At 30.4% G+C, this 24571-nt stretch overlaps 1 protein-coding gene and 1 long non-coding RNA gene across 29 annotated transcripts in view; one reads left to right on the top strand and one right to left on the bottom strand.

Annotated features, from left to right (window-relative positions):
* Positions 1-24571, top strand: part of LOC141447220 (uncharacterized) — a 111093-nt gene that overhangs the window by 61869 nt on the left and 24653 nt on the right. The gene's annotated exons all lie outside the window — the stretch shown is intronic.
* Positions 1-24571, bottom strand: part of sw (cytoplasmic dynein 1 intermediate chain short wing) — a 36540-nt gene that overhangs the window by 5366 nt on the left and 6603 nt on the right. For 4 of the 28 annotated variants that reach the window (XM_074113579.1, XM_074113762.1, XM_074113569.1 and 1 more), the window contains exons 6-9: positions 22902-22961; positions 20480-20500; positions 13054-13101; positions 909-1079 (exon numbers count right to left, since the gene is read on the bottom strand). In XM_074113579.1, coding sequence (XP_073969680.1) covers positions 909-1079; positions 13054-13101; positions 20480-20500; positions 22902-22961 — 300 coding nt within the window. The remainder of the gene's footprint in view (positions 1-908; positions 1080-13053; positions 13102-20479; positions 20501-22901; positions 22962-24571) is intronic. The other 24 variants (XM_074113605.1, XM_074113617.1, XM_074113637.1 and 21 more) reach the window with 15 other exon arrangements.

Here is a 24571-nt window from a genome sequence, read left to right as displayed (position 1 = left end):
CTTCTTAGCCAAACTACTTGAAACAAAAGGGAAGATACATAGCCATCTCAATCTGCCAGCCTTATTTGTGTTACAGTTCCCTAGAAATGATGATTCCATATTGTGAATTGTCACGAACACTTCTAAAAAGAAGAATATCGTATAGTGGTTCACACTTTAGCATCAGTACCCACTGGTAGATTCGGTAATGATTACGCGAGGTAAAGAGCCTGATTTAGCCACTATACTAATATACATCCTTTTTGCTTAAGCCAAACTTTGAAGGATGAAAATGAGTATTCAATTTTCCTAGTGTGGACTCTTTCTGGTGTAAAGGGCGTTTTTTCAAGCATACCTACAAAAAGAATACAATTTACGGAAAATATATTTTTTTTATCGCTATCAAAAAAAACCTTGTTTCTCTTAAAGATTCTTGTTCAGAGTTCATTGCCAAGATTTACAAAGAGAGAATTCCCTACAAATTCTCTTTAAGTTACAAATGTTATCAACATTAGAAAAGGATCTAACATTAACATCAGCAAATGTATAATAATTTGCCTCAGTAAGGGATCGACTATTAAAGAGTGTTGAAAGGATTCCTTCGACGTTTTCGAACTAAAACTGTCGGAGTCAAGATATATAGAAGTACTTTAAAAATTCCTTACTTCTGTTGTGGACAGTTTAATACATTCTTTCAAAATTTCTAAGATTTGGAAAAATGAATTAAAGAATAAAAATATCTCAACCACTAGACAGTAACTGAGAACTGTATTATAACTAAATGTAATAATGAATAAAAACAATATTTAATCAAAATAGAAAAAGGATATATTTATGGTGGAAAAACATTTTTGTAGAACGAAAAGTAATGAAGCTGTAGACAATAAATCAATACATCAATAAATTAATCTACTTGAAAGAGTACTTACTTGGTTTAACTTCCTTTTTAGGTTCAGTTTCCACATTAGTAATTGCTGGCTCGACTTCCTTAACTTTAGGCAGGCCATGCGGGAGTATGCCAGGCGGTAATCTGCTATGAAAGCCATCAGTGATTGGAGGTAAAGAGCTGTCTTCTTCTTCCACTTGGTCGTATGTCAGAACTAAAGTGTTAATATAGCTGGTTCCAAATGGGAACAAAATGGGAGGGAAATGGAAATATGGAGACTTAATATATATAGATAAGATTGTTCATCTAAACACATAATTATACAAACTTCATACTCTACCACTTAAAATTATTACTTGCCACGTAAATTAAGTATTTCTCTTTAGCACAACAAGGTGTAATTAAGAGCGAGAAAAAATTAAAAGTAATAAAATTTATGATGGTAGAATTCGAAGCTGAGTGATTCTGTACAGCTAACATCTTACTTCAGCATTTCGGTAATTTACAAAAAATCCCAAGAAAAATTTATGTTAATAATTTCTTAATATTAAAAATGCAGCGAAGACGTGAGAGCAGACTACATTGTACGCACATGATCGTTTTTGCTTTTATCTGTAAAGTATTTTTTGGCAAAATCCAATTTAAACATTTTTTATTTTTCTTTTGGTAACGAAATACAAAAAATAAACTAGTTAATTACTTTAAAAAAAGAGAAAAAAAGCATTCTTTCTCGCGTCGAGTTTATACACCTACTGCTAACCACGAAGACATTTCTGAAGGCTTCTTCTAAAATGGTTTATCTGAAGAGAAGTTGCTGTGGGTTCAAGGGCAATAGTTTAGACCCAGCATGAATAAGTGAATATGGAGCGAGAAATGCAACAGGTTGCCAGAAAAAAGCAAAGTCGTGATCTTTACGGCGATTAACTACACTCTTCCATTCATTAATTCTTGAATGTTGAAGACCAAGAAATGTGCTATAGCCTAGTTGATAGAGGTTAGAAACTCGAAGGACAATAGGTTCCTAGTCACCCAGGGAATAAAATGGTAATGCACTTGCTAAGACCTTATTTCTACACAAAAGTCAAGTGAATTATATTAATTATATAAATAAGGAGTATGTAGATGCAACAAACTGAAGCATCTATTAAGTAACGAATACTAAATGGTTTTTTAGGCAATGTGCAAAAGTTCTCGATTTCCGCTAACCAACTGGACCATTCAAGGATACATCTAAATGGATTAAGAAAAGTAACATCAGTCCATGACTAATTAAAGTATGTGTAACTTATTGTATATACCCAAGGCAAAATTGTAAGGAAAGCAAGTCACCGAATAAGTAAAACAGGAGAAACACTGAAGAATAGAAGTAAGTTAAAAAGTTCAATAAGTGAAAGCTTCCCAATTGAAGTACTGCAAAAGCTCGAGAACTGCATTCGCATATTATAGAAGCACGAAATGAAGGAAAATTTGAGTTCTTGGCTTTGGCAAGTTAATAATTAAAGAATTTATTAAAAGCAAGAAAAGGCAGTAAATTAAAATAAACGCCATCAAACCGGCTGGACTCAGTGCAAAAAAGAGGAAACATAAGACAATATAATGTCATTCTCCACAAAAAAACAAATGCGCAGAGGAAAAATTATGCTTTTACAAATAGAACCATTTCATTTCAGAGTTTGGGGACACATTTAAGCTGATGTTTAACATCAAACTAGACACTACCTAACGGAACTTTGCCTATGGATATAATTTAGGACGAATTCACACTGCCTAGAAAAAGTGGTCACTGAGAACAGTTCAGTGCAAATATTCCAACAGTCAGATATGGCTTATAGTAATTAGGAAAACAAAAATTTTATGTTAGAGATGTCAAAACTACCGCTGAAAATGGATTTCTCACTAATAAAACATTAACAGCAATGCTGGCAACAATAATTGAAAATGTGGTTAGGTTACTGGGGATATGAATATATAGTTTTCGTGACCGCAAATTGTTAAACTTAGGATGGAAGATTTGCGAGGAATCGGTCAAATAAAACAACTCGTCTCTTTGCCAACGTTTCGACAAATATATTGTCCTCTTCAGGGCCTGGATATTACAAATACAAAACAATTTACAGTAATGCCGTGTAAGTCCCGCTATATCTGTATATATATACCTGCTTCTCCATTTTTGGCTTTTAGTTTCTGTAACTCAACCAACCCGCATAGCCACGTGAGTTTCAATAATTATAAAGAATTTATTGTATTTTACTGTTTATTTTTGTATTACTGATTTTTACTGTTTTTTCTATGTTACTGACTCTGTAAATTGTTTTGTATTTGTAATATCCAGGCCCTGAAGAGGACAATATATTTGTCGAAACGTTGGCAAAGAGACGAGTTGTTTTATTTGACCGATTCCTCGCAAATCTTCCATCCTAAGTTACTGGATATCTTTGACTTTATCCATCATAGCCGCCTGTATATAGTATACCTAGTTGTTAGTTTTGGACTTTCATACATCGTCAGAGGTAGATTTTGGTAGAGTTTTCGACTACACATATGTCACCTTCTCGCACTACACTTGCTGACTCAGGCTACAATAAACATGCGAGCTTCGGCAGATAAAATCAAACCTATTAACCATAATTTCGATAAAAAAAAAAAATAACAATATAACTGAAGATTATTTTGATAAAAATAAAACAACTTAGTTAATAAGCAAACAAATATTTACATACACATATTTACTTGGGTTAATAAAATAAGACATTTTCATTTATTAATCCTTCTACAATGAACGATACTTCTGTGTAGTGCTGAAACAAGATCCAATACAAAAATAATTTTTAGATGCTTCAGATTACGCAGAGAGTCTAGGAGAGAAGTATACTGGGAATCATGAGGAAAGATAGAATCAAGCCTTCGGCCACAAAAGGGAAAAATAGGGGTGAAGAACATTACAAGATAGTGAAACGAGCCAAGTGGAAGTGGGCAAGACAGATCGTGAGAGTGAAAGATAGTCATTAGGCGCATACTAAGTTAACTAACTGTTCCCTGCAAAACAGTAGAGCAAGCTTGGTTGGTAAAGAAAGAGATCGGTGGACGACGGAGTGCGCTGGATCCTCATGGAGAATAGCGAAGGACAAGAAGCGGTGGTATACAATGGCAGAGGCCTTTGCCCAATTGTGAGTAAGGGGTTCTTTATTTAAAATTTTATAATGCACTCTTTATTTCAGTATTCTTTTATTTTATTCATTATAAATTTTTAAAAGTTTTTTGGGAATTATGTATCGAAGTACTGAGAAGATGTATTTTTATTTATTTGTTCCAATAATTTGATTTTATATTTATGTGAATACAATAAAAAATAAGTGGTTGAAACCAAATAACATACAAACATAGCGAAACAATGCATTAACGAAGTGCCCACTTTAAAGAGGTGCATAAAATTTGTAAAATATTCCTAAAAAATCATTTTTTCCGGAGGTGTTCTCTGAATATAGATTCATAACCATATGAACAATTCTTTACGAAACATATATCATTTTGATTTGTTAGTCTCCCATACTCGTCCCACCAAACTTAATGCAATGTATAAAAAAAAATTCTAGTATTGTTGGTGTATGGTTCAAAAATACCCTCTGAAAGATGAAATGTTCACGAAAATGTTAGGAGAAAATAATAGCAAATACAGTAGATAAATAGTATTTGAGATTCAGAGGTAGATTTTTTTTTATTGTTTTTTGTAAAGGAAATGTTAGCTTCATTACATTTTTCAAATTTATTATTGTAATTGACAAGTTTAGTAGATTTATATTCAACTGTACAGTTCATGAGACACAGCAGTTTTTTCCAACTGAAGTAATGAAAGAATAAACACCCTCAGAGTAATGATTGAGACAATTCATTACACTTATTTCATAAAGGAAATTAAATAAAGAACATCATATATTCGCAGATAGTAACTCAAAACGAAAATCAAAATAACTTGGTAAATCGAACGATCTTATAATCTTGTAAGATTCTGATGACTGCCAAAAGAAACAAAAGCATTTCTTTCTAATTTATACATGAATGAATTCTGATTCTAAAAAGAAAGAAAAAGATAATATGATATAATCACATGACTAGCTCATAAGATGAAGTGCAGTCAGTAAATGTTGAGGTGTGGACATAATAAATATTACCAAACGATGAAAACTTTCAGAAAAACAAATCCTTCTGAACACCCTAAAAAACCCTTAAAATTCAATATGCCCTGTAAACATTTTATAGATTTACAGGTTTATAAACCTTTGGATAGCTCACCAATTCCAAATAAACCAGTTAGTGCCTGGTTACCTCCTCCCAGAAACAATAATTTGATTTAATTTCGATAAGCCAAAAAATTTGTACCAGCATTTAAAAAGAGGAAATCCAAAAACCAGAAATATTAAGTGGAATTAAATTTTGCTTATGTAGTTCCTTAACGTTTAAATTAGTTTCAACGAATTATATCAGCCCTTTATATCTTTTCAATTTATGGATCTGAACACAAAAGAACTATAGCTTATAACTGAGGAAAACAAAGTGTATAAGAGAACAAAATTTTATACGAATATATTCTTCACAGAGGAAGATATAGAGTGGGCGTAATTTTACAGGATTTCATGACACAAAAAATTTTCAACCCTTTATATCTTCTCAATTTATGGATCTGTACACAAAAGAACTATAGCTTATAACTGAGGAAAACAAAGTGTACAAGAGAACAAAATTTCATACGAATATGTTGTTCACAGAGGAAGATATAGAGTGGGCGTAATTTTACAGGATTTCATAACCCAAACAATTTTCAGCCCTTTATATCTTTTCAATTTATGGATCTGTACACAAAAGAACTATAGCTTATAACTGAGGAAAACAAAGTGTATAAGAGAACAAAATTTCATACGAATATGTTGTTCACAGAGGAAGATATAGAGTGGGCGTAATTTTACAGGATTTCATGACCCAAAAAATTTACAGCCCTTTATATCTTCTCAATTTAAGGATCTGTACACAAAAGAACTATAGCTTATAACTGAGGAAAACAAAGTTTATAAGAAAACAAAATTTCATACGAATATGTTGTTTACAGAGGAAGATATAGAGTGGGCGTAATTTTACAGGATTTCATGACACAAAAAATTTTCAACCCTTTATATCTTCTCAATTTATGGATCTGTACACAAAAGAACTATAGCTTATAACTGAGGAAAACAAAGTGTACAAGAGAACAAAATTTCATACGAATATGTTGTTCACAGAGGAAGATATAGAGTGGGCGTAATTTTACAGGATTTCATAACCCAAACAATTTTCAGCCCTTTATATCTTTTCAATTTATGGATCTGTACACAAAAGAACCATAGCTTATAACTGAGGAAAACAAAGTGTATATGAGAACAAAAGTTCATACGAATATGTTGTTTACAGAGGATGATATAGAGTGGGCGTAATTTTACAGGATTTCATGACCCAAAAAATGTTCAGCCCTTTATATCTTCTCAATTTATGGATCTGTAAACAAAAGAACTATAGTTTATAACTGAGGAAAACAATGTGTATAAGAGAACAAAATTTTATACGAATATGTTGTTCACAAAGGAAGATATAGAGTGGGCGTAATTTTATAGGATTTCATGACCCAAAAAATTTACAGCCCTTTATATCTTCTTAATTTATGGATCTGTACACAAAAGAACTATAGCTTATAACTGATGAATACAAAGTGTATAAGAGAACAAAATTTTATACGAATATGTTGTTCACAGAGGAAGATATAGAGTGGGCGTAATTTTACAGGATTTCATGACCCAAAAATTTTTCAACCCTTTATATCTTCTCAATTTATGGATCTGTACACAAAAGAACTATAGCTTATAACTTAGGAAAACAAAGTGAATAAGAGAACAAAATTTCATACGAATATGTTGTTCACAGAGGAAGATATAGAGTGGGCGTAATTTTATAGGATTTCATGACCCAAAAAATTTACAGCCCTTTATATCTTCTCAATTTATGGATCTATACACAAAAGAACTATAGCTTATAACTGAGGAAAACAAAGTTTTAAGGAAAACAAAATTTCATACGAATATGTTGTTTACAGAGGAAGATATAGAGTGGGCGTAATTTTACAGGATTTCATGACCCAAAAGATTTTCAGCCCTTTATATCTTCTCAATTTATGGATCTATACACAAAAGAACTATAGCTTATAACTGAGGAAAACAAAGTTTTTAAGAAAACAAAATTTCATACGAATATGTTGTTCACAGAGGAAGATATAGAGTGGGCGTAATTTTACAGGATTTCATGACCCAAAAAATTTACAGCCCTTTATATCTTCTTAATTTATGGATCTGTACACAAAAGAACTATAGCTTATAACTGATGAATACAAAGTGTATAAGAGAACAAAATTTTATACGAATATGTTGTTCACAAAGGAAGATATAGAGTGCGCGTAATTTTATAGGATTTCATGACCCAAACAATTTTCAGCCCTTTATATCTTCTGAATTTATGGATCTGTACACAAAAGAACTATAGCTTATAACTGAGGAAAACAAAGTGAATATGAGAACAAAAGTTCAAACGAATATGTTGTTCACAGAAGAATATATAGAGTGGGCGTAATTTTACAGGATTTCATGACCCAAAAAATTTACAGCCCTTTATATCTTCTCAATTTATGGATCTGTACACAAAAGAACTATAGCTTATAACTGAGGAAAACAAAGTGTATAAGAGAACCAAATTTTATACGAATATGTTGTTCACAGAGGAAGATATAGAGTGGGCGTAATTTTACACGATTTTATGACCCAAAAAATTTACAGCCCTTTATATCTTCTCAATTTAAGGATCTGTACACAAAAGAACTATAGCTTATAACTGAGGAAAACAAAGTTTATAAGAAAACAAAATTTCATACGAATATGTTGTTTACAGAGGAAGATATAGAGTGGGCGTAATTTTATAGAATTTCATGACCCAAAAAATGTTCATCCCTTTATATCTTCTCAATTTATGGATCTGTAAACAAAAGAATTATAGCTTATAACTGAGGAAAACAAAGTGTATAAGAAAACAAAATTTCATACGAATATGTTGTTCACAGAGGAAGATATAGAGTGGGCGTAATTTTACAGGATTTCATGACCCAAAAAATTTACAGCCCTCTATATCTTCTCAATTTAAGGATCTGTACACAAAACAACTATAGCTTATAACTGAGGAAAACAAAGTGTATATGAGAACAAAAGTTCATACGAATATATTGTTTACAGAGGAAGATATAGAGTGGGCGTAATTTTACAGGATTTCATGACCCAAAAAATGTTCAGCCCTTTATATCTTCTCAATTTATGGATCTGTAAACAAAAGAACTATAGTTTATAACTGAGGAAAACAATGTGTATAAGAGAACCAAATTTTATACGAATATGTTGTTTACAGAGGAAGATATAGTGCGGGCGTAATTTTACAGGATTTCATGACCCAAAAAATGTTCAGCCCTTTATATCTTCTCAATTTATGGATCTGTAAACAAAAGAACTATAGTTTATAACTGAGGAAAACAATGTGTATAAGAGAACAAAATTTTATACGAATATGTTGTTTACAAAGGAAGATATAGAGTGGGCGTAATTTTATAGGATTTCATGACCCAAAAAATTTACAGCCCTTTATATCTTCTGAATTTATGGATCTATACACAAAATAACTATAGCTTATAACTGAGGAAAACAAAGTGTATAAGAGAACAAAATTTCATACGAATATGTTGTTCACAGAGGAAGATATAGAGTGGGCGTAATTTTACAGGATTTCATGACCCAAAAAATTCTCAGCCCTTTATATCTTCTGAATTTATGGATCTGTACACAAAAGAACAATAGCTTATAACTGATGAATACAAAGGGTATAAGAGAACAAAATTTTATACGAATATGTTGTTCACATAGAAAGATATTGAGTGGGCGTAATTTTACAGGATTTCATGACCCAAAAAATTTTCAGCCCTTTATATCTTCTGAATTTAAGGATCTGTACACAAAAGAACTATAGCTTATAACTGAGGAAACCAAAGTGTATAAGAGAACAAAATTTCATACGAATATGTTGTTCACAGAGGAAGATATAGAGTGGGCGTAATTTTACAGGATTTCATGACCCAAAAAATTTACAGCTCTTTATATCTTCTCAATTTAAGGATCTGTACACAAAAGAACTATAGCTTATAACTGAAAGAAACAAAGTGTATATGAGAACAAAAGTTCATACGAATATGTTGTTTACAGAGGAAGATATAGAGTGGGCGTAATTTTACAGGATTTCATGACCCAAAAAATGTTCAGCCCTTTATATCTTCTCAATTTATGGATCTGTAAACAAAAGAACTATAGTTTATAACTGCGGAAAAGAATGTGTATAAGAGAACAAAACTTTATACGAATATGTTGTTCACAGAGGAAGATATAGAGTGGGCGTAATTTTACAGGATTTCATGACCCAAAAAATTTACAGCCCTTTATATCTTCTCAATTTATGGATCTATACACAAAATAACTACAGCTTATAACTGAGGAAAACAAAGTTTATAAGAAAACAAAATTTCATACGAATATGTTGTTTACAGAGGAAGATATAGAGTGGGCGTAATTTTACAGGATTTCATGACCCAAAAAATTTTCATCCCTTTATATCTTTTCAATTTATGGATCTGTACACAAAAGAACTATAGCTTATAACTGAGGAAAACAAAGTGTATAAGAGAACAAAATTTCATACGAATATGTTGTTCACAGAGGAAGATATAGAGTGGGCGTAATTTTACAGGATTTCATGACCCAAAAAATTTACAGCCCTTTATATCTTCTCAATTTAAGGATCTGTACACAAAAGAACTATAGCTTTTAACTGAGGAAAACAAAGTGTATATGAGAACAAAAGTTCATACGAATATGTTGTTTACAGAGGAAGATATAGAGTAGGCGTAATTTTACAGGATTTCATGACCCAAAAAATGTTCAGTCCTTTATATCTTCTCAATTTATGGATCTGTAAACAAAAGAACTATAGTTTATAACTGAGGAAAACAATGTGTATAAGAGAACAAAATTTTATACGAATATGTTGTTCACAAAGGAAGATATAGAGTGGGCGTAATTTTATAGGATTTCATGACCCAAAAAATTTACAGCCCTTTATATCTTCTGAATTTATGGATCTATACACAAAATAACTATAGCTTATAACTGAGGAAAACAAAGTGTATAAGAGAACAAAATTTCATACGAATATGTTGTTCACAGAGGAAGATATAGAGTGGGCGTAATTTTACAGGATTTCATGACCCAAAAAATTCTCAGCCCTTTATATCTTCTGAATTTATGGATCTGTACACAAAAGAACAATAGCTTATAACTGATGAATACAAAGTGTATAAGAGAACAAAATTTTATACGAATATGTTGTTCACATAGAAAGATATTGAGTGGGCGTAATTTTACAGGATTTCATGACCCAAAAAATTTTCAGCCCTTTATATCTTCTGAATTTAAGGATCTGTACACAAAAGAACTATAGCTTATAACTGAGGAAAACAAAGTGTATATGAGAACAAAAGTTCATACGAATATGTTGTTTACAGAGGAAGATATAGAGTGGGCGTAATTTTACAGGATTTCATGACCCAAAAAATGTTCAGCCCTTTATATCTTTTCAATTTATGGATCTGTACACAAAAGAACTTTAGCTTATAACTGAGGAAAACAAAGTGTATAAGAGAACAAAATTTCATACGAATATGTTGTTCACAGAGGAAGATATAGAGTGGGCGTAATTTTACAGGATTTCATGACCAAAAAAATTTACAGCCCTTTATATCTTCTCAATTTAAGGATCTGTACACAAAAGAACTATAGCTTATAACTGAGGAAAACAAAGTGTATATGAGAACAAAAGTTCACACGAATATGTTGTTTACAGAGGATGATATAGAGTGGGCGTAATTTTACAGGATTTCATGACCCAAAAAATGTTCAGCCCTTTATATCTTCTCAATTTATGGATCTGTAAACAAAAGAACTATAGTTTATAACTGAGGAAAACAATGTGTATAAGAGAACAAAATTTTATACGAATATGTTGTTCACAAAGGAAGATATAGAGTGGGCGTAATTTTATAGGATTTCATGACCCAAAAAATTTACAGCCCTTTATATCTTCTTAATTTATGGATCTGTACACAAAAGAACTATAGCTTATAACTGATGAATACAAAGTGTATAAGAGAACAAAATTTTATACGAATATGTTGTTCACAGAGGAAGATGTAGAGTGGGCGTAATTTTACAGGATTTCATGACCCAAAAATTTTTCAACCCTTTATATCTTCTCAATTTATGGATCTGTACACAAAAGAACTATAGCTTATAACTTAGGAAAACAAAGTGAATAAGAGAACAAAATTTCATACGAATATGTTGTTCACAGAGGAAGATATAGAGTGGGCGTAATTTTATAGGATTTCATGACCCAAAAAATTTACAGCCCTTTATATCTTCTCAATTTATGGATCTATACACAAAAGAACTATAGCTTATAACTGAGGAAAACAAAGTTTTAAGGAAAACAAAATTTCATACGAATATGTTGTTTACAGAGGAAGATATAGAGTGGGCGTAATTTTACAGGATTTCATGACCCAAAAGATTTTCAGCCCTTTATATCTTCTCAATTTATGGATCTATACACAAAAGAACTATAGCTTATAACTGAGGAAAACAAAGTTTTTAAGAAAACAAAATTTCATACGAATATGTTGTTCACAGAGGAAGATATAGAGTGGGCGTAATTTTACAGGATTTCATGACCCAAAAAATTTACAGCCCTTTATATCTTCTTAATTTATGGATCTGTACACAAAAGAACTATAGCTTATAACTGATGAATACAAAGTGTATAAGAGAACAAAATTTTATACGAATATGTTGTTCACAAAGGAAGATATAGAGTGCGCGTAATTTTATAGGATTTCATGACCCAAAAAATTTACAGCCCTTTATATCTTCTTAATTTATGGATCTGTACACAAAAGAACTATAGCTTATAACTGATGAATACAAAGTGTATAAGAGAACAAAATTTTATACGAATATGTTGTTCACCGAGGAAGATATAGAGTGGGCGTAATTTTACAGGATTTCACGACCCAAAAAATTTTCAGCCCTTTATATCTTCTGAATTTTTGGATCTGTACACAAAAGAACTATAGTTTATAACTGAGGAAAACAAAGTGTATAGGAGAACAAAACTTCATACGAATATGTTGTTCACAGAGGAAGATATAGAGTGGGCGAAATTTAACAGGATTTCATGACCCAAAAAATTTACAGCCCTTTATATCTTCTGAATTTTTTGATCTGTACACAAATGAACTATATCTTATAACTGAGGAAAACAAAGTTTATAAGAAAACAAAATTTCTTAGGAATATGTTCTTCTCACAGCGAATACGAATATGTATTTTAACCTTCTCACAGCCGTCTGGTGGTTATTCATAACAGAATTTGGTTTCCACTTCTACAATTCGCAAACTTATCTAAATTAGTTCTTTTTTCTTTTCACTATATTTTTTGAAATTTAAAAAGAAGTAAATGAACAAAATAAACCGGCAGAAGCAAGTAACTGAATCATGTGCGTATACATGCCACAATTTTCATTTCATGCAAACTCATTTTTAGTGAAACATACAAATATTGGTTCAAAAATTACCAAGTGCTTTCCTTTATAGGAACAATATTTTTTTTGTTTTCTCTCTCTTTTAGACTCTTCAACCACAACTCACAAGAATTTTAAGCTTTGTTTAATTTTCATCAAAACATGTGAGCAGTTTTATGGAATTAAAGAACAAATTTTGAATTAATTTCTATTCAAGCGGACTAACTTACAATTAACATAAAAATGAAATTATTTAAGAAAAAATTTAATTCTATAATAAAAGTATTCTAATTATTGTTATATTTTAAATATGACTTCAATAAAGATCTAATATTATTAAGTAAAATATGTGGTAGGGACCTTAACCAAAATAAATAAATAAAAAGTAAATGAAAAAAAAAAACGAATTAAACTAGACAAATTAACGCATCCTCTTGCATAAGACCTCTTACCTGTAAATTCGTCTTCCCACTCTAAACCTGGATTAAGATTGTACTCGTCTTGAAAGAGAAACAAACAAAGAGACAAATCACCATGTGTTTATTCTGGATTCTTTAATTTATGATTTTTAATTTGGTTGATACTTTTACCGAACACCAGCAACTAGAATAAACAACTAGCTACAGTTCTCAGAACCAAGTATGCAAACAAGACAGGATTATTACAAGCAACTATTAAAGAAAATGAATTACTTTAAAATGAAAAATATATTCTTGTGTACATACTTTTTTCTGAAGTACATAAGAGTTGCAAAAACTTCGGTTAATTTAATTTATATCATACAATGATTAATGATAAAATCAACGATACAATGATTAGTTGCATTATGAAATTATAATCATGCGATGATTATAGGTGTTGTAAATGCTCTAAAAAAAAACAGCGAAAAATTGTAGTAATAGAAATTGCTTGTATTAGTACACATATATAATGTAATATTATATAACATAAACAAATAATATAATAATATATGATTTGTTTATAGAGAAAAACAAAATAGATCGATTCTCCAGATTCATAATCTGAACAAAATTGATAAGTTAAGTATGTTATGTGCAAAAACCAAGGACTCTAATAAGAGCATGCAAGCAAATAATACTTAAAAAAGTAGGAGTACAAATATATATATATATATATATATATATATAAATTGCACATATTCATTCTACTAACAAAAATAAAAAAAAGTTAACCAGACTTCTTTAGTACGAAATGAGTAAAATTTCTACTACAAATCATCTGCTTTTATAAGGTTTTATATGGAACACAAGTTTTATAAGGAACTAAAATTACTGAACCTAAAGTAGAGCAACTTTAAAACTTCATGAAACAATATTTTCACGTTTCACTGTTTTCAATATTAATTATAATAAAAGAAAAGCGAAATTAAATCTAAGAATAGTCCATTCATGTTCGTGAGACATACACCAATTCATCTGGCCGACTTATTTTATACAAAACATAACTTCTTTTCCTCAATGTATGAGGAAATATGAGACAGCATGGCGCTTTGTTTTAACAAATACTTGACCCGAATATATGGACAGAAAACTACATAGTAGGAGTAGCCAACCTTTTAAGAGTTTTTATCACTGCAGGAAAACTGCTTTCCTTACACTTTCTGAAAAAAAATACATTTCCGTATCTATATTATAAATTAACAAATCCTTTTTAACAAAAGGAACGGAAAAATGCCAACGATTCTCCACTTGGTTTTTATAGCGTTGGCTTCAGAATTTAAAATTCGTTGAATGGAGGTTTGTCTCTACGTTTCCCTGAATTGACAACCACTTTAGCAAAACCATCAAAAATTTGGTTGCTTCATAATCCTTGGTCTACATAGGGTGCGTTCCACTAAGCGACCACAACGACCACGCTCACGACCACGGTTTTGGCCGTTCCACTTGCTTGTGAGCGTTGCGATCGAAAACCCAAGTGGAATGGATGGTGGGCGTTTTAACCGTTCATGTAAACATTACTTATGGCGGCCTCGAAAATAAGTCAGAAGCTTGAAGAGGTTGTTTTTTAATTTTAACCCCGTTTATAAGCAGTTACAATAAACTTTATTAATTATTGGTAAAGTTGACTTATATTTAAAGAATATATATAGTTCAATTTGTTATATTTTATTTTAGTGGAGTATTTATAAAATTTACGTTTAAATAAAATTAAAATGTCTTTTGTGGCAACAGTTGGATATTTATTAATAATGCATTAGAAAGTTCTTTATCTAGTTCCGATGAAGAGTGGAATGCAATTTTACAAAATCGCAATGATAAAAAGCGAAAACTTAGGCCAAGTATTATTAGCTATCAGTGTAATTGATCTTTATTCAGATGAAGAATTTAAAAGTTATTTCAGGTAAATGATTTTGTGTTTTCAGTGATTTAGTATGTAAAGGGATAAGTAATTATTTATTTATTTATTTATTTTTTGTAGACTTTTGAGAAACACATACTATTATTTACATGAAATAATACTTTTATTTACATGAGATAATTTTTTCGGTCGCCATATTTTGTTTTAAAAATTGCGCCATATTTCTGAACGCCCACTTCGACCCAGCTCTATAGATGGGGCGTTGTGGGCTTCGCGTGAGCGAAAATAGTGACGTCATTAGTGACGTTTTCGCCACGACCACAACAACCGCGGTCGCCAAGTGGAACGCCTGAAGGTATGTTTTGGTCGTTGTGGTCGCTTAGTGGAACGCACCCATAGGGGACAAGAAAGGGTTATCTCAAAATTTCTTTCCGAGTACGTCCATCATGTCTAATATCTGATATAAATGTATATTTATTTACATATATACCAAGCACCGCACCAGAAAAGTTTTAGAGCTAGGCTAGATTTGAAAAATAAATGCATTTCTTACTCACTTCATTCACGCTTCAACACGTTTCTTAATTATTGCTTCTGAGAATATGTTAACAAAATAATTGAGATACTAGATCTTAAGATTTAAGATAAAAAATAAACCTGAATAATTGAAAGTCATTAACTAAGTAATTATTTTAAATTTATATCTTTGTGGCTCCAAGACAGAAGAAGGAGAGGCAGCCGGGGTGACATCCGAGGTATACTCGTATATCTTGGTAAGCTAGAAAATCTAGCACAGAGCTGTTTGCAAAGTGTATGCCTTACTGAGACTATAAGAGGAGAAGATAAAAATCCCACAGTCATTTTCTTTGATTCCCTGGCTACTTTATTGACTTTCAAGACCTAAGAAGTTAATTCAGAATTGCCATGGCATTCTAATCTGTACTGCTAAACAGTGCCTGGGCGCTTGGATATTCAGGACACAAGAGAGTAATGCTCGACTGGTCTGGTAAGTTTTCCACGATATCTCAAATAACCCAAGCCATTTACTTCACAGCAAAATCCGACAAAACGATGACGCAAAAATACTCACAGCCATTGATGAAGAAAAGTTTAGAGGCAGAAAAAAAGTGAATAATTTTATCATAAACTCCGTACTTTCCATTAAGGCCGAGCGACCACACGATTGATCGTACTCGCTTTTTGATGAACCAAGTATAAGAAAACAAAACGAAACTGTCAGAAAGAAGAAGAAACAATTGTACATTACAGATAAATTTGATCAACCGTCATTTCAATTAAAATGGGGGCGAAGCTCTGTCACTGAACTACTGATACCAATTTGAATGAAACTATAGAAACAAAAGTGTAAAGACATCCTACTTTGACTGCTCAATGCAATTAGAAGCAAAATAAATAAAACTTGGCACTTCTACACCAGACTTCATCGCCACCCCTTCCCGTTTTTCGGTTCTTGACCTTTCAGTGCGAAAGAAAATCTGTCACATGTCAGATACACATAGAAGAAATTTCACTAACTCATAAATGTATTTATATTACATCTAAATATCTACTACTATTATAAGAAAAATTATTATATTGTCTTTTTTCGTGTTATTGAACGATCTTTTTATTAGATATACTAATAAATTCAGTTGAATCCGAAACCTAAAAGATTTCCTGTGACACTTTGGTTGATCAGCATTAGTTTATATTAAAAACAGTAGTTTTTAAATTATATAAAATTGAAAATAAATGACTGATTAAATAGTATTAACTTCGCCCAAGAAATTAAAAACTAACTAACACGAATAGGTTCTGTTCTTGTTGACCCATCGAATACACATAAAAATACGGTGAATTATTGGTTATAGGAGTGGACTGCAAATGATAAGGCTGTTTGCCCGGTTAAAAGTCACCATTTTAATTTTTGTAAGTATAACAGAAATGGTTATTAAGGATGGTTTTGCAATCTGTAATTGTTATTAATGATAAATTCACCGCGAAACTTGCCTAAAAACATCTGAGATTAATATTTAACACTTTCAGTGACTTATGGTCACTGGTTATTCAAGGACAACAATTATTCGGCCATTCGTCTGATTGGGCTTCAAGGGTCCGAAAAATCTTTATTTTGGTCTTAAAATAACTAAAAATAGTTTTCACGAAAAGCCTACCATTTCTATATCCTTGAACCCATTTTACTGAAATTTTCTACATTACACAAATTTAAAGACACGAATATAAAGATTTTTCAAAATTAGCCCCTGGAAGAACAAAATAAAACACCGAACGTTAGCCTAATATAAAAATGGTTGTTCGACGTTTTTGGACAAAGTATTTAGTTCAAACAGTTTTTTTTCTAAAAAGTGACATTGTTTGTGGAGATACTGCACCAAAAATTTGCCTACTTTTTTATTTATATATACTACCAACTAGGTTTTCACAACCTTATTTTTGTCCTAAATATTTGCATTAATTTTTTTCAAGTCAAATAAAAATGTAAATTACTGTTAGCTAAATTTCCTTATAACTAAACTTTAGAAAATAAATATAGAACAGCGAGGGCATAATAGCCCCTCAAACAAGTGTAAAAGGAGCTCTAAGTGCTAAAAATTAGAAAACAATAATATATATTATCTAGAACTCACAAAGTATTTTTTGTTTTTATTGAAAAAAGTACTAGCATTTCAGGTTTAATAAAATCGGTAAAGCTGTATTATTAACCACTTACACCATTAAAAGTACACTTCCAAATAAAAGAATTTCTTTGAACTTGGAAATTTAAAGCAATTTAAAGCAGGAATATACATTTTCATTATTATTTTCTAAACTATATATTGTCTTAATTCGACTATGTTTAAGTTATGATTCATGTTTTTTTAATAAACGTTTTGTACACTATCGTTTCAGAGACAGTTTAAGCCACGAAGGGCGATTTCTCTCATCAAAAAAATTAGGAGTTACAACGCGGTAAAAATCTTTACCATATTAAACAATTTTCTTTATAATGAGCATACATTCCTGGCTTGAATTTATTATAATTCGTTGTGCTAGTATAAAGCTCGAATTTCCCATAAATTCGGCACAAAGGTTGTGCCTTCTCCACTGTCAAAATATATTGTTGATTCAATATTTTAGCAATCAGTAAACAATACACTAGACAATATTACTACTGTTCTTGGAATTCCTAGAACACAATTTATCGTGCTTTTTGTAGAGTTATTTAAGTATGGTTAAGCTAGTTTAAGCGCAGAAGAAGGCACACAAATCCATTGAAATTTAAGTTAAATAGACCTATAGCAACAAATCCAGACTAGTAAGGTTCATGCCATTAAAAAGTACTTCAACTGGACTTGTAACTTATTAACATTTTCAAAAAAGCTAACTGCTTGGACATAACTGATCTCGTCATAACACTAACGAACATTAAATTTTATTTTGTACAAAGTTGAATAATTTTACATTTTCAAAGCGAATTTAAAAACCGATTTGAAACGAGATAAAATAAAAATTCAACTATAATTACTATTTTTATTACTATTGTGTTTCATGAAACTTTTGCAAAAATCTTTTCCCAACATTATTTAAGCAATAGCGCACGCAAATGTCAAGTGCGAAGCAACAAACTTATAATTATGAATGCCAACAAATAACAAAAATAATAATAATTAAAAACTAGATGTACAAAGATGAGGGTGCGTTAATTTGTACGTTCTTGTTTCGTTTATATAAATATAAAATACATAAGAAGTGTTGAAACAGCACTAACTGGGACAAACATACAAAAGCAAAAATACAATGTCGCTATTCAAGCATGTGAATAGGATTTTTTAGATTTTTCTAATGCAAATTCTTATTGCAAATTTAAAACTAAATAATTAAACACATTCATTGCATATAATTAGTACATATTTGTCGGAATGAATGTAGGAATCATTAAACTTCCGTTAAAATTATTATTATATTCACGCTTCAGTTTATAGATGAGAAGTAAAATTCTAGACATTTTTTTGTACTACTTATTAAATAGATATGAAACATACAGTATGAAGGACTTGAAAATATAGGCTAAGCACAGGATAAAAAAATCCATGCTTGTTACTTGAGAACACTAACTTGAATTTCGCATGTAAGATGTTTAAGGTTTGCAGTAAAAATGTACATGAATCCACTCATTAAGCAGAATGTGAAAAATTCGTCTACAAAAGGGAAAGGTGAACATTTTACAGTATAAAGCATGACAATTTTTAGTTCCTGCTGACAACTTTCAAATAACAAGTTACTTTTTAAATTTTTACAATAATGTTACTCTTAATCCGCAATTTCATTAAACAAAAAAAAAATAAAAAAATAACTAGGTGACAAAAACAGACATCCCTAATTTATTTGATTATAAAAGAGATAGCTAGGTGGATCGTTCAAAATTAATAACCTCTACCCAACTCTTAAAGGTTCTGGAAGAAAAGTTATATTCTTAAAACCTTGAGGAACTCACAAAAATACATATATGTACAAGAATGTGCTGTCAACAGCGCTGGGCTGATAATAAAATATCTAACTAACATTCACACTTTACTTAGGTAACTATAATCCCGACAATATATCTTTAAACTTTAAACCAACACGCAAAACTCGACATTCAGGAAGAAGCCCAATAATCAAATCAAATGAACACATTACAATATTTAATCTAACTCAAAGAAGAAAAAAAATTTAAAAATAATTATTATTCAGACTTGTCCGGAGGCCCCCCGGTTGTGCACTGACAAATGCTCCGGTCTACAACCTTGAATGTTGAAGCGCCTTATATTAATCAAGAAGAAAAAATGTCTCATTCATCAATCGTTCAAAACTAAACACCTCTACACGACAACTGATTCCTCAATGCCACTTCGGCAATTCTCTAAAAATCAATATGTAAACCAGTTTTTAGCCAAAATTATGCTTAAAGAGTCTCAATTGAAATATAAACCTACATGTATGGTTTCTTTAACCCCACAGCGATAACATCATAAACTTAACTAAACCCAAAAACGGGATAAAAGCCCGAAACGGACGATCGTAAAAAAAAAAATAAGGGAAAAAAGTGACTAGTGAAAAGCTCTCCGAAGCAACAATTAATGTACATTTTTTAAAACTGCACTTAAATTTGGAAGCTTTTGGGTTTGAGATAAAAAAATAAGTTTAAATTATTATGAAAACAAATCCAGTGCATTGCTAATAGTTTAATGAGTAAATTTTTATTTACTTAACCCACATCTACGAATAGTAAATTTGCTTTTAAGGTGACTTGCAGGGTGCGTTTGTTTTTGCATACAAAAACATTTATGTAGTACATAATGTTAAAAACTATTAAAAGATACCTTCTATTTGCTTGTTTGCAGTGATTACTCTATTAATTTTAACAAGAGGTTAGATAAACATTCCTTTAAAAGCTTTTTGAGTGGATTCACATCATTTGGGTTTTATTTAGACATGTCTGTACTCATATTTATCAAACAATAGCTATTTGTTTTTATAATAATATTAATAAAGCGATTAGGGGAATATGGAACTTACCGTAGTAACCAAATGCTTGCGCTGCTTCCGTCAGTAATCACGCACCAACCAACAATAAAAACACAAACAGAACAAAACCAATTAATATATTAGATAGGTTTTGGTTTAAGCTGCGGATAGTGATACAATTTGTTTCTTCTTTTTTTTTAATACAATAAATTACAAGTAACTAAACTAGGCTGAGGGGTAAATGCGTAGAAAAGTTACTTTTAATGATTACTTGCTTCTCTTTCTTGAAGAGAATTTTTTAAGAAAAATATCACAGCCCAATGTTCAAGATACAATCAAAATTATTTAATATCGTTTAGCAATGGAGAAAATTCAAAGTTTTCCAGAAAAAAGACGCCAATGAATCAATAAATTCACCTCTCTCTGAACAATGCTTCTAAGTATTAATTTCGTACTAGTTTTTTTTTTGTTCTATATCAGACTATTAAAGACAAATGCGAGTAGATCTTAGCCCACCACTAATAAGGTCAGCCTTAGAATTAAGACAGGAAAAATTATAGGGTGAACATGGGCTTCAATGATGCTGGACATTATTTTTCCAACATCAAAGAAATTATCGAGAAATATTTGGAATTTTAGTAACTTCTATGAAAAATTGTTTTATTCAATCAAGAAAGAAACAGAAAAACTTCTAGGGCTTTCAACACTTAAACTATTCAAGTTATTGTCTACTGCATAAATTCGAATTAAAATGTAAATTTGCAAGGGACTTATCAATAGGCGGTTGGTTTGTGGCTTATTCAGCAAGCCTTTACCTCATCAGCACTTACGTTATTTGCACTTTCTTTTCGAGACCGTATTAACTCTTCGCAAATTCAATGAACCATTTAAGCGTGAAGCAACATTTAAATATATAATTATCTTGAAAATTATAGATGTCAAGCAAAATAGGTTTTTTAAATTATTTTATAAATAAAATTATGTATATCCGCATATACAATAACATATACATATCGGTCGCTAATTTACCCCGCAGCCTGAAAAATACAAACAATTACATTAATTTCCCAATTATAAATTAGAAAAAAGTTTGTAGAAAAGTGCTTTAAATATGTGCTCAAGAAAGTCTAAGCCTCATTACATATTATATATAATCATATATATATATATATATATAATTGTTTAATTGTAACAAGGCATTTTTTTTCGTCTTGAAATGAAAGGAATATTTTATGAATTCCTTCTCGGTGTTAATGCAGTTTACATTGAACGTTTTTATACCATTTATCCAGATGAAACAATAAATATTATACAAATATAGAATATTTTAAATTTAGTAGTGTTATTTAATAGAAAAAAAAATTCACTCATGAACATAACTCATGCTGACTGCATTTATTATATTTATATGTAACTTCAAAACTTACGTTCCATCTCTCCTAAAGTGAAGAGTAGTAATAGAACTTGAAACCATCAATTGTAGGGGACTTTTAACGTATTCTCGTTATTTCATAACGAAAATCCAAAGGAATTACCATCCATTTCTTTAAAGTTCGAAATCATTACTTAATTTATGATTAAACGTACTCAATTTCTTTCGTTTAAATATTTAATTGTTTAAACAGTTTTACACAAACACACAACATTAAAAAATCTGGAAAATCGATTTTTATAGCTGCTTAACTATCAAAACTTAAGAAAGAAAAGTATTGGGCGGAATGGTTGCGCAAATAAAACAAGGACTGTACCATAAAAAACTAACATTAACTGGCCCATGGTTTTGATTCTGCATTTACATGCATTTAGGTAATCAGTTTTACTAATTGAATTTTGGTAAAGTTCTTTAATAAACTCTTTTAAATAATTAAATGATAAGTTATATAGCGTTTCTAATACTGTATTCATATTTTATTAAATCCATCCACTAAAATTTGATTAGTTGTGCGTTAGTAACAGAAAGGAATAAAACCAAATAAAAAAATTCACCAAAAATGACTTTAATTAAAGGACTTTTTATTCACGGAGATATTTCACCAATTTAACTTTGAACAAGTTGGTCAAATGATTTGTAATATCTTTCACTTCAAAAAAATAAATAAATAACTCAGCTAATTTTGAGAAAACTAAGATTTTCAATGACCTGGTAAGTTAGTGAATGAATAAAATGAATGATATTAGTATTTAAATAAAATGTTAAACAGGTCCACAGTTACATAAAAAGCAAAAAATAAAATATTAGACAAAAATGAAAAGAAGCCGCTTCCTGAAGCAATATTAGTCCTACGAAAAATTCAGGACAAACAATTGCAATATTGAAATAGAAGAACATGCATTAAAAACAATAAGTATATTAAAGTATTAGATACAATTAAAATTTATATTAAAAACAGAAACTGCTTCTTTCCAACTATAACACTTGGTTTCAAGAAAAAAAAGCGTATTAACAAAATTAAAATATGTAGTTTGAACAAACCTTTTCTGGGACGAAACCAATCCTCAAAGTAGCCTTTCAGAGGAGAAGAAGAATCAGAGCCTTTATAAGAAAACCACACTCCCATTTCAATCAAAACAGAAAATGACAATAGCCATCTTTTAGAGTATTTTTCTCTTTTTATATTTATATATATAAATAAAAAAAAAATGCTACGTGCCAGGGTGCAATGTATAAAAAGAGAGATTCGTAGGCATCCAGGAAATTCTCACGGTAAGCTGTCAGATAGTTAATGAAATATCGATAACTTAATAAAATATTAACATAAACTAAGACAAGGTTACACTTAAATTTGAAATTATTCCCGAATTATAATGCTTTCTAGCTATATATTTTAATTTCGAAAAAAGTTTTCAAAAACTGCCTATTCCGTACTTTTCTAAAAATTACTCTCTTTTAAGAACTTAGTAAAAATGAATGAGGTAATTAGGATCTAGAAATTAACATGAAACAAGCTGGTATAGATTACCGAGTATTTAGTTGTGCTTCTTTTGAGATTATTTAGGACTAGAAATAATTAATAAAATAAAGAACTAGATATATTTGGAAAAAATATCAACATGAAGATGGTTTAGACGGTTCTATTAATGCTTTTTGTTAAAGAACAATAAGACCAAATAAAAATACCATTATTTTATTTGAATGCCAAACCTTGGCATGCTTCTTTCATTTTATTTCGTTTTGTTCTTTTCTTTGATGCCGGAATTAAGAGAAGTCAAGGTATATTTTTAACGGTTCTTTCATACACTAAACAGATATTCAAAACCAAATGATAAGATGACCGATAGGTAATTAGTGGAAGTCACTCTTAACCAACTAGCTCGAGAAAACGTTTCATGGTCTGCGAAAACAGTTAAAATTAAAGAAAAGTTGCTTGCAATAAATAAAACATCTAGACAAAATTTAGCTAGGCGGGGCTAACCATCTTTTCATGCAATTAATTAATTATTTTATCCAAAAAATATTCGGTAAAAAGTTAACATTCCTGGATGCCTGACCATCAACCGTCAGCATTAAAATACAAAAATAAGTGGGCGCAGGTTTTTAATTAACACATTATTAGTGCAATTTTTTTTAGATGAAATAAGTTTATTGTGAGATAAAGCTTATTTTATGGTTATAATCCCAGTAAGATAGACTATAGAAGACAATTTCCAAAAGACCATCAACTAAGGACAAGAATATTTAATATAATCTATAAATTGAAATAATTTGTCAACAGCTATTCAATAATAAATAATACTATTAAAAGAATTACTAAAGCAATAAAAATAATTTTAAAAAAGAACAGTAATTATAAGAATTATGTAAGAAACCGTAACTAATGATAATTAGCATAATTTTATATAAAAATTAAGTAGTTATCGAAACGATGAATGGATCAATCAAGGATCAATCAGACAGCTCTGATTTGGTTGCAATAAACAGTAGACAACAAAATTCAGCCAAATATCACGGCAAATTATGAATCTGATTAGAACAGAGGTTGGATTTCCGGATGATTAAATAACATTGAGTTCAAACCAAAATTATTGGATATACAATACGGTTAAGTGGCCTGTAATAATTATCCCTTCTTTTGTACAAAATCTTAACATTTATACTTATATTTATCCGAATTGGGGCATCTTTAAATTGGGGAACGTTATAAC

The sequence above is a fragment of the Rhodnius prolixus genome, unplaced genomic scaffold (assembly GCF_049639745.1).
Source record: "Rhodnius prolixus isolate KJV_2025 unplaced genomic scaffold, Rpr scaffold_1, whole genome shotgun sequence".
NCBI classification, from domain to species: domain Eukaryota; kingdom Metazoa; phylum Arthropoda; class Insecta; order Hemiptera; family Reduviidae; genus Rhodnius; species Rhodnius prolixus.
This window is presented reverse-complemented; position numbering and strand designations above follow the sequence as displayed.